The sequence below is a fragment of the Marmota flaviventris genome, chromosome 10, assembly GCF_047511675.1.
Source record: "Marmota flaviventris isolate mMarFla1 chromosome 10, mMarFla1.hap1, whole genome shotgun sequence".
In the NCBI taxonomy this organism is placed as follows: Eukaryota; Metazoa; Chordata; class Mammalia; order Rodentia; family Sciuridae; genus Marmota; species Marmota flaviventris.
In genome coordinates, this window is record NC_092507.1 from 15,315,944 (window position 1) to 15,331,992 (window position 16,049).

The 16,049-nt window shown below is 35.0% G+C and overlaps 1 protein-coding gene and 1 non-coding gene across 10 annotated transcripts in view; both read right to left on the minus strand.

Moving 5' to 3' along the window:
• Eif4g3 (eukaryotic translation initiation factor 4 gamma 3) overlaps positions 1-16,049 on the minus strand; it is a 304,684-nt gene that overhangs the window by 169,926 nt on the left and 118,709 nt on the right. For all 9 annotated transcript variants that reach the window (XM_071617438.1, XM_071617441.1, XM_027937618.2 and 6 more), the window contains exon 3: positions 12,133-12,261. In XM_071617438.1, coding sequence (XP_071473539.1) covers positions 12,133-12,261 — 129 coding nt within the window. The remainder of the gene's footprint in view (positions 1-12,132; positions 12,262-16,049) is intronic.
• Positions 1,971-2,074, minus strand: LOC114094563 (U6 spliceosomal RNA). The gene has a single exon (XR_003583070.1). It is a non-coding gene; the product is annotated as a U6 spliceosomal RNA (small nuclear RNA).

Here is a 16,049-nt window from a genome sequence, read left to right on the forward strand (position 1 = left end):
ACCTTACACAAACACAAAAATTAACGCAACAATGAAACACAAAATATGTATCTAAGAAGAAAAAATAATAATAAGTAGTAAATAAATAGGAATCATAGACCTAAAAATAAGATTTATACAAAGTATAAAACTTCTGGGGCTGGGGATGTTGCTCAGTGGTAGAGTGCCTGTCTAGCATGTGTGAGGCACTGGGTTCAATCCTCAACACCACACATAAATAGAATAAAATTAAAAAGGCATTGTGTTCATCTACAACAACAACAACAATAATAAAAAAGTATAAAACTTCTAGAGGTGAACACCAAGAAAGTTCTCAATGGTTTCTTATCAATGTTATGAATAAAATCATAAACAAAAGAAAAAACAAGAGAAATTACACTTCATCAAAATCAAAAACCTGTGCAAAAACACTTAAAAACAGATGCAAGGCAAGATGGTAAAAAATATTTGTAAATCATATAACTTATAAGGAACTGCAATCCAGAATGTATAAAGAACTCCTAAAACTCAACAAAAATAAATAAATAAATATAAATCATTCAGATTTTTTAAAAATAGGCAAAGGGCTTCCTCCACGCCCACATACTACTGACTAAAAATAGGGGTGCTCTGCTACAACCCTAGCCCTTCATTTTTTTGAGACAGAGCCCTGCTAAATTGTTGAGGCTGGCTTCAAACGGGCAATCCACCTGCCTCAGGCTCAGGATTCTCTGGGATTATAGGCCTGTGCCACTGCAATGGGCACCAAAGGGCTTTGATAAACATATTTCCAAAAACAAATGGTCAATACTTCTGAAAAGATGCTCTAGATCAGTCATCATTTGTGATATCCCTATGGCTCCCACCCTCCCACAGGCATATAAAATTTTTGACACCATCAACAAGTTGGTTATATAAACAACACAGGGCATTAGCACTGTGTTCAAAGCTGAAGATATTTTCAGGGTAATTAACCAAATCGATAAAAATCTTGACTGCTTATATTAAAACACATCACTGTGGCATTTATAGCTAGTATTTTCCATGAAAACTCTCAGAATAAGAAGCATGAAACTGGGCACAATGGTGCACACCTATAATCTCAGCGGCTCAGAAGGAGGCTGAGATAGGAGGATCTGCTCAAGTTCAGAGCCAGCCTCAGCAATGGCGGAGTGCTAAACAACTCAGTGAGATCCTGTCTCTAAATAAAATACAAAATGGGTTTGGGATGTGGCTCAATAGTCAAGTTTCCCTGGTACCCCCCCCCCAAAAAAAAAAAGAAAAGAAGCTAGCGTGAGTATACCTGAGAAAAAATTTATAATCCTGACCTTAGAGTGAAATAGTTCTCCACTCAAATCGCTGGATTAATCATTTACAAATTTTCTTATCTTTGAAGACACCTATAGGTTACATACACATTTTTGTCTTAGTAACACATTAGTAGTTTCACGCAAATTTCATATTAAAATACTGTCTAGCATTTGTGAGGCCTATGTTTACTGCCCAGGACTGCAAAAATAGAAAGAAAAAACAAATGCTGTCTGCCATTCATTTCTAAATATTGCATATCTTCAGTTTTAATTTAATCATATTTTTAAATAAATTTTTCTTCTTTTGTTGTTAAGCTATTACAAGTATATTCAGAAAACTTCTTTTGTTGTTAAGCTATTACAAGTATATTCAGAAAAAAATATAAATATGATCAGAATTTAACATTTTCCTCTGTAGTCCAAAAAGTGATCAAATTTTGCAAAAGTCCATGAGTATCTAGGGGAAAAATAGCATTGTCTTAGTTGAATGAGAAATGCCACTAAAACACGTCTTTTAAATTATCCAGTCGTTTATATTTTATCGTAAAATGTATCCATATAATTTTAAAGCTTTCCTAAACATGATGTTCAAATATCTTCAATTATTTTAAAGTTCTTTATATAATTTTAATGTCTCTATTAGTGCAATATACTTATACATTAACAGTGAAGTTCACTTTGAAAAATATGGAACAGTTCACAAATTTGTGTGAAACTCTTGCACAATGGTTATGCCAATCTCTGTGCTTTTCCAATTTTAGTACGTGTGTTATGAAAGCAAGCACCTTCACATTTTAAAAATTTGTTCATCATGCTGGGCACAGTGGTGCACGCCTGTAATCCCAGCAGCTCAGGAGGTTTAGAAAGGAGATTGCGAGTCCAAAGCCAGCCTCGGCAAAAGCGACTTACTAAGCAACTCAGTGAGACCCTGTCTCTAAATAAAATATAAAAAATGGGCTTGGGAGGTGACTCAGTAGTTAAGTGCCCTGGAGTTCAATCCCCAGTACCAAAAAAAAAAAGTTTGTTCATCATGATGTTTAAATGATACCAATCATTTAAACATCATGATGAACAATCTATATCTTAGTTGAATGTGCACAAAATTTCTATTTCTCATATATATGTATCCTTCATGTATGTGTGTGTGTGTGTATGAGTTTACTGTGTCAATTTATATTAGGGGATAGCAAACTATAGTCCTTTGTACATATTTTTGTAAGGCTAGCTAAGAAAAGTGTTTGCATATTTAAGGAAACTACAAAACCCAAAATATTTGTTATCTGACCCTTTACAGAGAAAAAGTTTGCAGATATGCCAGTGGTTGACAACTTTCTTCTGTAAAGGTCCCAACACTAAATATTGACCTTGCATTCTACATTGACCTCTACAGGTGGCTTATACCTACTTTCATTTTATTTTTATTCATTTTATTCATCCCTGTGAATGCTTTTGTTTCCACCTTTCTGTGTCATGTTTAAATGCATACACCTAGATTTTACTTTATGACCAATCTGAGTAACTATTTAAATGGGGAATTAAATTTTGTCATTATCACTGCTACCAACATGTGTCAGTCCTGCTGTCTTATCACATTTTCTCTGTATTTCCCCTTTCCTGGCTTGTAAAAAAATTCACTGGGATTTTCTGATTCCTATCAGCTAAGGAAGTTACATATCCTTTTATAATTATTTGCCCAATTACTTCACTACTCTCAGCTGTCCCCCATCTGCCAGATGGGAGGGTGCTCTAACCCTATGTCAGTATGGTGCCACACACCAGTTCCATTAGGACCCCTACAACCATGCCTCTCACACCCATTGAGAAATGGCAGCAGCAAAGTGCCAGCCTCATCTCAGTCTCTTGCCTACTGAGTTTCTGGTGTAGGGGACCAGCCTACAGTGACTCCATTAACAGAGGTCAGAACAAGAGTCCTAAAGTGCCTACCCTCCAAACTCCTAGGTTAGGGCAACACCACAATTTCTTTTTTTCACTACCTCAGCTCTATGACTGTCACCTGCTTCCTACAGGTACTAATTTCTAGATTACTTCAGCATCTCCTATATAAAATCATTTGGTGTGTATTAAAAATTCATGTACCAACAACCCCCGGCAATTTGAAATAGTGTAATTTACTTTTTTTTTTTTGACAAAACTGATAAATGCTGGCCATGACTGCCTGCTCAAATAACTGGGTTGTCATGTTATCTGTAATAAACAGACCAAAATTGAAAAATTAACTGTAAAAGACGATGTGCAATTTTATAGGTAATAAAGAGTTATAAGAATTGGATTAGCCAGGAGCAATGGTGCAGGCATATAATCTTAGCGGCTCGGGAGTTTGAGGCAAGAGGACTGCGAATCTGAAGCCAGCCTCAGCGAAAGCCTAGTGCTAAGCAAATCCAGTGAAACCCTATCTCTAAATAAAATAAAAAATACGTTAGTTGAGTGCCCCTGAATTCAATCTCTGGTACCAAAATAAGATAATAGGATTAATAAAGTCTTTGCTACTATGGCATACTGTCTAAAATTAAGAATCACTGAGCCTGGCCTGGTGGCACTAAGGAGGCTAAGGCCGGAGAATCACAAGTTCAAAGCCAGCCTCAGCCACTTAGTGAGGCCCTAAGAAACTCAGTGAGACCCTGTCTCTAATAAAATATAAAAAAGGGCTGGGGATGTGACTCAGTGGTTAGGCAGCTTTCAGTTCAATCCCCATTATTTAAAAAAATAAAAAGTCACTGGCATTAGCAGGGCACAGTAGAGCAAGCCTAGAATCCTAGTAACTCAGGAAGCTAAGGCAGAAGGTTTGCAAATTCGGGACCAGCTTCAACAACTTAGTGAAAAAAATTTTAAAACAGAGAATTTTAAATTAAAGGAGCGGGGGTGGGGTGGGGTGGGGTGGTCAGTGGTTAAGCACATCTGGGTTCAATCCCTGCTACCCAGACACACAAAATAACCACGAACAGTGAATAGAAAAGACATTTGAGGAGGAAAAAAAAAAAAAAAAAAAACAGGAAACAAATTTATGCATTAAGACAAGTTTGTTAGTTTGTAAAATAAACTGTTAACAGTCTCACAATAGTCACCTCTACCTCTCTAGTATTCATTCTTTACAGTTAACTGATTCCACTTGCTCTAAATGCAACTAAACCTCTCCACTATTCATTGACGGAATTTAAAAGTACCATGCAAAATGATTTGTGTTCTCTGCTTTTCATTTAATGCTGATTCATGGAAATTGATAATTTTTAGTTCTATAAAGACAGATAACTTTTAAAATACCATATCTGTAGTTAGGAAGGTAGTGTAAACCTTTTATCTTATTCTTATAAAACAAACATATATGAGATCGAACACAGTGCCTCTCACACATGCTGGGCAAGTGTTCTACCACTGAGCCACAACCCCAGCCTAAAACAAATAATTCTGTATGAAGCTTATCCTCTCCCCTCTCCTACATCTCTGCAAATTGCACACTGCCCTTCCCACATTAAATCTGGATAAGCATATATATCCATCTGCCATCTACCTTTTTATGGTACTTACACCCTCTGCTGACCTGTCCCCCAGAGTCCTGTCTATACCTCACAGTTCTCCAAATCCATACATACATGAAATATGTATTTCTGTCAGAAATGTCAGAAGCACTTTTAATCGAACAGTCTAATTACCCAACTTCCTAATTATATATAAAACTTAGCTGTTTTATATATACCGCTGAGGATGCACTTCAGCGGTAAAGCATTTGCCTAGCATATGTGAGGCCAAGAGTTTGTTCCCCAGCACCACAAACAACGAACAAACTCATGCATAAAAAGTACCTGTTGTATTTCCCATCCCGAAATTTACTGGCACGTGCTAATTTCTCTAGCCTAATTGAAATATCAATTTTCAAATACATAAATAAACAACCCTGAATGCCACAATCAGATTTTTAAAAACAGAATTGGCAGTACTAAAGTGAGTTTCCCCTCAAATTTAGGAGCAGTAAGTGTGATTTTCCAAAGAGGGAAACTTGCAAGGGAAAAGCTGAGAGATGTTTTTCATAGTAGGTGATAGGAACAGAAATCAAAAGGAATCTTTCAATTATATACAAAAGAAACAGTTCTTCAAATATAAAAGGAACAAAATTCTAAATCTCTTTTGCCCTGATAGAATTTAGATGAAAATGAACATCACCAATAAAAAAACTGAGCTTACATCAAAGACAAAAAATACTTATGAAATTACAATTTTATTCTTATAAAATCTAAAAAAAATGTTGAATTAATACTTAAATGTGTAAAATAAGGATTCTACCCTTGCAAATTTGCCCAACAGAACCTTTAAATCTTGGTTTAAGGGGACTAGTTTGAATAATAATTGCACTAAACAAAGAAAAAAAAATTTTTAAATCACTGAAATTGTTTGCTAGTTACATGCAAAACAAAGTAAAGCATCATCAGCATACAAAAACTGCTCTAGGCACATTTCAGGAAAGACCCAAGACTGCATAAAAGATGAAACATCTAACAGGAAAACATTTGATGAAGTCCTACTTTATAAATACAGTTGCAGCTGTTGTTAATAAAAACAAAAAATGACAAAAGAGAACTGAAATTCTCTAATCCAATGTTGCCACATTAAAATAAAATAAAACATTGGATTAGAGAATTAACTAACAAAACTTAGAAGTGTTTACCACTATTCTTTAGCATATGACAAGAATAAATGATTTGGATATTTTATACACCTTCCTAACTTACTTCGCAATAATGACATTTGCTAAGGTTAGTTACTTATAAAGTGTCTGATGATAATATTTGAAGAAATTTTCAACAAGAAGTAAATTTTTAAGTACACTTGCATATTATCAATTGAAAACAACTAAACAGAATTAGGCACTAACAAAGCACTCAATGCAGTCAGTAGTGCAGATACCCAAGGTGATACCAAATCCCCATGTTCCCTGAATATGGCTTTCGAACACCATTCAACTCAGACACTTAGATGGCCAGAATACATTTCAAAGTGTGGAAAGGGAACATTAAAAGTATGAATTTTGGCTGGGTGCAGTGGTCCACGTCTGTAATCCCAGCAGCTCAGGAGCCAGCTTCAGCAAAAAGTGAGGCACTAAGCAACTCAGTGAGACCCTGTCTCTAAATAAAATACAAATAGGACTGGTGCTATTTGAGTGCCCCCGAGTTCAATCCCTGGTCTTCCTCCCCCTCAAAAAGAAAAAAGGAAAAAAAAAAAAAAGTAAAAGTAAAATTTTGTAAGTAAATTCAAAATTCATCCACTTCAATAACAAAAGGGTGATTAAAAATAAAACCAAAGGCTGGAGTTGTGGCTTAGTGGTAGAGTGCTTGCCTCGAATATGTGGGGCACTGGGTTCGATCCTCAGCACAACATAAATAAATAAAATAAAGGTATGTGTCCATCTATAACTAAAAAAAGAATAAAACTAATGTTCACTCTTATTTATACTGGTTAGCAAGGTTGTTTGTCATAGCTATCAAACTCAAAATTTATTTTCTTCAAAAATAAAGGAAAGGACACATAAGATACAAATATAGTTCAAAAACTTACATGAAGTAAAATAAAAATTCATCTTAATAGTAAAAAAAAATACACCTTGCAAGGCTACAATAGTCAATGACACGGCAAGGCAGCACAGACTTTTTTCTTAGTATAAGATCCCCAAAATGAAAATAAAGTCTGAAAAAGCAAAAGATCTTGTGGGGACCAGAAGTCTTTAGAAACTCATTCTCCACTACTGATGAAAACTACAGTGTTAAAGTAAATATCATGATTAATCATTATACCTGGGAGAAAAAGTACTTTGCTGAGTATTTCCATAGAAAATACTCTAATCATTGAATTACACAGTATGCACCATCTCAGTTTGCTACATAACATGACTAAGTTGATCTCCAAGAAAAGAAAAAAAGAAATCAAATGAAATTTCCAAACTAGTAGACAGGGGAGGAAAAAGAAAAAAAAAAAAAAGTCACCCAGCTTGTTTGGCATTATTCTCAGCATGTCTTCTCATTGATTCCTGCAAGCATAACTCCTAAAGCTCAAATGTCTAGACAGGAAGATCAAGAGAAAGAAGAAAAAATCTAGATGTTGATTAAGCAGGTAATCAGTTACAGTTTAATCTGTTTGTGAAAATTAGCTATGTTAAAGTACACATGCATCACCAATTAAACAATTGATTCAACTTTTTCTGTAACTACATGAGTAATTCAAATAATCTGAATAAAGTTCTGATATATACACATTTTAAAGACAGAACGAAACAATGCAAAGTATAGTTTATTTTAAATCTTAAATTTAAAATTTCACACTGATAACTGTTTACATTGAAGTTGGTTTCCTAAGTCCATGGATATCTTAAGGGAAATTCAAAATCCATTTAACACATCTGGTATATTCCTCTTATTTACAAAGAGGAAATGAGGGAATTGATAGAAACTTCCACAAGGTTAAGTCTGAAATAATGGTTGGAAGGTTGGGACTCCTTACTTCCAAGCAGTGTGTACTTCTCCAGGAAGGTACCCTCTGAGATCTACACCCAAAAATAGCTTAAATTCTTTTTTTTTTTTTTTTTTTGGGGGGGGGGAGGCAGAGATTGACCCCAGGTGCACTTTACCACTGAGCAACATCCCCAGCCCTTTTTATATTTTATTTAGAGACAGGGTCTCACTAAGTTGCTTAGGGCCTCACTAAGTGGCTGAAGCTAGCTTTGAACTAAAAATCCTTCTGCATCAACCTGAAAACCACCGGGATTACAGGCATGTGTCACTGCAACCAACTAAATTCTTTACCATCCTAAAGTAAGGACATACTTAGAAAGACACGCCATGCCCTTTCCTAAGTGCTAAAGTGCTATTCTTTCAGGGCAACTAATAAGAATCCACACCTAAAAAGATTCTATTATCTTACCATGTTACAGTTTGACAATGTCATTTTAACTATTAACCTATAAAAATCTAATGTCTGACTTTGACTAAATAAAAAGGGACGGGGTGCTTAAAGAATGAATGACAAGTGAAGTAACAAAAAAGAAAATACACATAAAAGCCTTAAAACTAGGCAGGTGCTTTCATGTGGCACGCATGTGCATGTGTAAAATAGAATTTTAGGGAAATAAGTAGATGAATCATCTATTGTTACCAAAATGTAAAAAGTAAGCTGGGATGGGCTGGGGTTGTGGCTCAGTGGTAGAGCGCTTGCCTGGCATGTGTAAGACACTGGGTTTGATTCTCAGCACCACATATAAATAAATTAATAAAATAAAGGTCCATCAAACACATATTAAAAAAAGGAAGTTGGGAACAATTTTCTACATTTTTGTCTTTTATGTTTCAAAGTTATGTAATTCACTTTTCCTCATTATAGTTTCTTTCACTTAGAACCTAATAGAATAGGGGCTGGGGCTGAGGCTCAGTGGTAGAGCGCATGCCTAGCATGCATGAGGCACTGGGTTCAATCCTTAGCACCACATAAAAATAAGCAAATAAAATAAAAGGCATTCTGCCCATCTACAACTACAAAAAAAAATAAAAATAAAAAAAGAACCTAATAGAATAATTTTGTGTAAACCATTGAATATTATAAGTAAGGAGCTATTTTATTGGGATGCCTGGCTTGTTTTGTTTTTCACAGCTCTACCATTTCCAGCATGGTAGACAAGAGCTCTACCACTAAGCTATGTTTCCAGCCCTCTGTCGGCTATTCTGTATAAAAGGATTAATTCAGAGAGACAGAGGAGAATGTCATATTGAAAAAGGGCATGTGGCTAAAAATTAGTTTGTTACTTTCTCCTCAGTTGATTTGTATCTAATAGTTTGTTCACAATAATAAAAAACATTATCACCAAGAGAAAATGACCAAGCTTGGTCCTACTTTTATCCTATTATCAGGAATAGGCAAAGACTTCAAAGACAGGTCCAACTCTTGGGGACAGTTTCTGAGTTTCACACTAATACTAGACAGAAATAGAAGAGTTAGCAGACAAGGCTACAAAAGCACATGCACACATATATACAAAATAAAAAACATCACTTACTCATATTTAGTGTATTTTGTTCTGAGACAGAATTTTATATAATCATAATAACTCTTTCAGAAAATAGTAAAATTCCAATACCCCGCTATGTAATTTATTCAATATCATAAAACCAAAAAGTGTCTATCTGACTCCAAGCCTGGAATCCTGTCTACTCTATTTTCAAAGTCCTGCTTTTCATTATGATCCATGAACCGTTTAAACTGTTAAACTTAGAAACACTGAGTTTTCCACAAAACTTTCCATTTTGTCAAGTATGACAATTTAAGGGAATAAAAAAAAAAAGCCTTCCTTACCCTATTACTATGTTAAAAAATTGTAAGGAGACAGATGATGTCCTGGCATTCAGAAAACCTTAGTGCTTTGGGGCACACACTTGGGTTAAATCACAATTTGAAATAGTAAAGAATTTCAAATGGAAAAAACTCTTTCCCCTATATGCCAATTAGCAGTTGCTAGCCTTTCAGCTCAAAATTCACCCTTTTTGCCAGTGGTGTGAAAATGGATCTGTGCTCTATAAATATTTTGACATTTCGACTGACACAATGTCAAACTTTTTGCCAGTAGAGGGCATTGTAGCAATATTGCAAGAAGAGTGGGTTTTGCTTCTTGGTTTCCATGGACTTAGCAAAAGGCTCCTGCAGCCCAGATAGCATCTCCAAAATTTAGCTTCTCCTGTGATCAGCTCCCATTCAGTGCTAGGCTTCTGTTGCCTTGCACAGCAGGCAGTGGTCTCCAGCAGCCAAAAGGCATTCCTAGTACTCTCTTGCAGGTCTGCAGCAGAGAGCCTCTTTTAAGAAACCTCCCTGCAAACAGTTTTCCCTCAGCACCATAGAGGGAAGAATTCTGGTGAGTTCCAGACAGTAGATTTCCAGTAAGTTTTACTGTCTTGACATGACACCAATGCTACTTAGAAAGACCCGCCATGCCCCTTCCTAAGAGTCCAGACTTTAGTTTAAGAGGAACAGTCTTGACCCTAACACTATCTAACATAAAGGGAAAAAAGGTACAAGACAATGTATACTGTATTTGCCATTGTTATCTTGACCAAATTCCAATTTTGAGTAAGGAAGAGGACAAAATAAACTTATGCAGCAAGTCTAGGTCGCAACACAAACAGCTCTACCAACTGGCACTCATGACCCAGAAATGTTATCTGAATTATCTTTGGCAGACATGCTGTAAAAGCCTTGGTCCAGCATACACTGCAGTAGCTCGTTGCTACAGATTATTAGTGTTAAAGAAGGAAGCTTTCCAAATCTTCTACAGGGCAAATTTTGAGAAATTTCCAAAGGAAGGACCAACAGCTTTGATATCAGCATTAAAAAGGAAGAGTCTACCTTAGCCCTAATAGAAGCAGCTACTCCATACATCTACTATTCTTACATTCTTGAGAGTTCTTTCCTTTTAGTCAATCCATCACTATTCCAAACCCCAATTTGATTTAATAATTCCTTATGTTGCACTTTTTGTATTCAACTTAATTACAATTATTTAAGAGGTTTACCTTTCCTGATGAGACTAAGGCCTAATATACTTTAATTACAGGTCGGGTGCCTCCACTCAGTGATACAGAAACCAACACAAGAGCCTCATTTAAACAACTAAGAATTCCTTTGGTTTTGCTTTCAATATTTAAAACTCACAATTATACTAGACTGATATGGGCTGAATTTAAGCATAGTACTAACCATGACAAATTAATTCATATATTACTTTAAAAAGATAGACCAGGGGCTGGGGTTGTGGCTCAGCAATAGAGTGCTCACTTAGCATGTGCAAGGCACTGGGTTTGATCCTCAGCACAACATAAAAATAAATAAATAAAATAAAGGTATTGTGTCCAACTACAACTAAGGAAAAAATTTCAAAAAAAAAAAAAAAAAAAGAGCTACACCAGTCATGGTCTGACAGTTGGAATTCCTTTTCTAAACATGCTATAATATAAACCTTCATTATTTTCGGCGCCTAACTTAACATCAGTTTTATAATCGTTTTAAGTAATTTCAATTGTCTCATACTATTTCACAGATCTAAAAGTCCTAAAATATTACAGCGAAAATTAAAAATGACACAAAAATTATTTTTATTATTAAAAATAGCCACTCTTACATGTAATACTGACAATCTCAAACAGAACAAGTCAAGGTTATTGGCTTGTCTCTCTCCACGTTCCAACAGGATACTTCATAACCAGCGAGGTCTTAATCAAAAGGAAACCCAAATAGGCATGTGATGGAGGGATGGGGCAAGAAAAAGAGTATCTTGAGAAAAACTTAAAATGAAAGAGAACCAGAGACATAGCTTCTTCAACCAGTTGCTGAATGTCTGAACAAAAACTTAAGCCTAACAAATTCAAATTATCTACCTGCAAAATCAAAAACCAAAGCAACATACAAAAACTCCCATTAAAGTTACTCGGGGGGAAAAAAAGTTCCAGGTAGGAAAAAAATTGAGGTAGGAAGACTACAACAGATTAAACATAGAAAAGAAACCCATGTCTGTAAAGATATTTTCAATGAACTTTAGAATCACACTCTTAATTTGTTAAACAATAAAAAAGGAAAACTAAATATCAATGGCAGTTTTCAATCACTCCAAACTAAAATAAATATTTGAAACTAAATGGGAGGTATGTCTAAAGATACTAAAGACCCAACAGAAATTACTCTAAAAATATTTTATAATACTACTTTAAAGTCTGTTCTAAGGTCTGCTTTAGAAAAACAGAAATGCTGATTTTACCTGGGAAAAAAAAAAAAAATTTTTCCCCCCCAAAACTGTTTTTCTTACTTGAGAGAGTCCAGGGGACGATGCATGTCCCGGGGGCGTTGCCGCAAGATTTGGATGCCCCTTGTTTATTTCATGTGCTGAATAAGGGGAAGGGGTTGGGGGTCCCGGCTGTCTTGCTACTTGTGTTACCTGTAAAGAAATCAAAATTTAGTAAGAAAATTATATTAGTAACCCAATCCTAATAAGTACAGATAAAATAGTTAACTCATCTTTAAAAACTGGGTTTTCCACTCAAAAGATACACTAAAATAAGTACCAAACTGAATAAAGGCTTAAATTTTCAAAAATGAAAAATTTAAATTCTAAGAAAAAATACACATGAATATTTCCATAAATTTGATACAAGATTCCTCAAGTATGATATCAAAACCTAACGTTTAATAAGGAAAAATAAGTGAAAGAATTCACACAGCCATTTTGTAAAAGGAACAAAAAAGAAATAAATGGCTACAGTGAAGGAGAGGATTATAAAAAGAGCATAAGGAGATTTTTGGAGGTCACAAAACTTTTTTTCTCTTGACTAGTAAGAATTACATGATTATGTGTTCCTTAAAATTCACAGGGGGAAAAAAGGGTGAATTTTACTCTATAGAAATAATACCTCAATAAAACTGAACCTAAAAGGAGGCAACTTATTACAAAACACAATTTCATTTTTGAATTTAAAAAAGTCTATCTAAAAATACATAGAGATGTTTCTCCATGCATGTTTGCCTACATGTGTGCTCACAGATATACAAATACATACATACAATATTTAAAAGCTCTATAAGGAAAAAATATAAAAATCTTAAAGCATTACATGTATCTCTTTTCCCATTTATATTTTCTAATGTAATGCAATGGTGTTGAACTTATATAACAACAACACAAAAAAATTAGCATGCTTTTATGTACTCAGAATTATATTTTCTCCATTTCTTGCTGGCAATAAATTGTCCATGAGACCATGATCAATAAGAAACTACTTCACTAGGGTCACTCCCAGAATATAGCAATCAATTTTACCAGGCACTTCTCCCTGACAGCAACCTAGATTAACAATGACATTTTGGCAAACCTCCATGAATGTTAGGCAACTTTATACTCTTCAAACATGAAAAAAATCTTTTCTCCATGAAACTTTTTTTTTTCATGCCCAGTGCTGGAGATTGAACTGGGCCTCACACATGCTCGGCACACTGTTTACTACTGAGTACATCCATAGCCCTTTTTATTTTATTTTGAGACATAGTCTCACCAAATTGCCAGGGCTGGCCTCAAACTAGTGGTCCTCCTGCCTCTGCCATTGGAGTAGACAGAATTACAGACATGTACCACCTCACACTACCTAGAGTATGGTTCTTAATTTTGATGGGCCAGGAACCCTCTGGCAATGTAGCAGAAAATACAGATATGTTTTTATAATCATGGTTTTTTTTGGCGGGGGGGGGGGGGGGGGGGAGGTTGAACTCAGGGGCACTCAACCACTGGGCCACATCCCCAGCCCTATTTTTTTGTATTTTATTTAGAGACAGGGTCTCACTGAGTTGCTTAGTGTCTCGCTTTTACTGAGTTGCTTAGTGTCTCGCTTTTACTTTGAACTCCTGAGGCACTGGGATTACAGGTGTGGGTCACTGCGCCTGGCATAATCATGTTTTTAAATGTATAAAATAAAAAATACACAATCATGTTTCTTAATGTGTGAAGTTAAAAAAAGAGAGAGATAAGAAAAACTAATTATAAACAATCCTCAATTTGCAATGGTTCCACATTCAAATTTTTACTTTATAACAGCTCAAAAGCATGCCTATACAACTATTATGTTGTTCACATAGTCAGTAATGTTCACTTTCTGTGTAGTCAATCATGTTTGGTTTTTTTTGGGGGGGGGCACTGGGTTTGATCCTATTCAAGGTGCAAATTCCAAATTAGAATTTTGTTTTACAGAACTGAAGGCTAATGTAAGATATTCAAGGTGCAATTCCAAATTAGAATTTTGTTTTACATGGTTTTACAGAATTGCAGGCTAATGTAAGTACATTTAAGGAAGGCTGTGCTAAGTCATGATGTTCAGAACATTAGGTTATTTAAAGCATTTTCATCTTAAATACAAACTTGTGATGGGTTTGGGGGATATGATCCCATCATAAATCAAAAAGCAGCTGTAGTAATGTATATTCTGCAAGAGTTCAAAACTCTGTCCAGGAAGAAAAGCAAAGTGGTCTCCAAATGACATTAGATTTTCCCAGAATTTCCTCAGTCAGAAGCTCTATAGAAGTCTAATTGTTAGTAATCAAGCCCTAGAATCCCTTATATCTCTAAACAAAAACACACTTTTAGGTTCAGGTACCTGACTCCAAAGCTAAAACGAACTCCTATAAAACTAGCTAGAATCCAGAGCCACAATTGATGCTAACATCTGTAATTAAAGATTAAGACTTTTTTTTTTAAGTTATAAATTATTTTTTTGAATTTTTAGTTAAACATGACAGCAGAATGTATTTTGACATAGTATTTATACATGGAGTATAACTTCCCATTTTTGTGGTAGTATATGATGTGGAGTTACAATGCTCATGTAATTCATATATGAACATGGGAAAGTTAGGTCTGATTCATTCTACTCTTTCCCATTCCCATCTTCCTCTTCCCCCCAAGCAGCTCTGTCCAATCCAGTGAACCTCCCCTTCTCCCCTTCCTCCCCTCACGGTGAGTCAGCATCCACATATCAGAGAGACTATTCAGCCTTTGGATTTTGGGATTGGCTTATTTCACTTAGTATGATAGTCTCCAGTTCCATCCATTTACAGGCAAAGGCCATAAATTCATTCTTCCTTATGGCTGATAATATTCCACTGTGTGTATGTACCACATTTTCCTTATCCATTCACGTGGTGAAGCGTACCTAGGTTGGTTCTACAGCTTAGCAATTGTGAACTGAACTGCTATAAACACTGATGTGGCCATGTCACTACAGTATGTGGCTTTTAAGTCCTTTGGGTATATACCAAGCAGTGGGATAACTGGGTCAAATGGTGGTTCCATTCCAAGTTTTCTGAGGAATCTCCCCATTGCTTTCCACAGTGGCTGTACCAATTTGCAGTCCCACTAGCAATGAATGAGTATACCTTTTTCCTCACTTCTGACAACATTTATTGTTACACGTATTTTTGATAACTTCCAATCTGACTGGAAATGAAATCTCAGTTACTTTTAATTTGCATTTCAAAGATTAAGATTTATAATTGTTAATCTACTTTGTTCCTTGCTTCTTAATAATTTTGATTATCATTTTATTGGAAAACTTTGCTATTAAATTTGAGTGAACATTATTTTCTAAGAGCACAAGATTTACCATATATTACAAAATTTATAAAGCTCATCAAAGGAAAAAATTGGATTGCTAATTAAACATCTACTTTAGAAAACTATCTGGAAATGAACACTAAAAAGCAAATTTCTCACCAACTAAGCTTATAAATATGTATTCTTACCATGTATTTTAGAACAAGTCATTTTGATATTCCAGTAATATAAAACATCAATATTATATTACATAAAAGGTAAAATATTTAGACACTGGTAAAAAAAAAATACATAATAATAAAGTGGACATAAAAGGAAAACAAAGAAGTCAGCTATATAAAATCCATGTTAGATCAATTCTCCAATTTTACACTGAAAAAACAACTGATGATCAAATCTGCCCAGGACAAGAAGTCATAATATAGAAAACTTTTTTAAATGCCACTGATTTAAAATAAGCAAACATTAAATCAGCAAAGTGCATGTCAATTAAACTAGCAAAAGTAAAAAAAGAAGAAAAACCAGCTCATGTATTATTGGCAAGGATCTAAGCAAATGGAATATAGATAGGATACTATGAATAGGTTTACTATGTCCCCAAAACTATAGGGCAATGAGTCATAACTGTC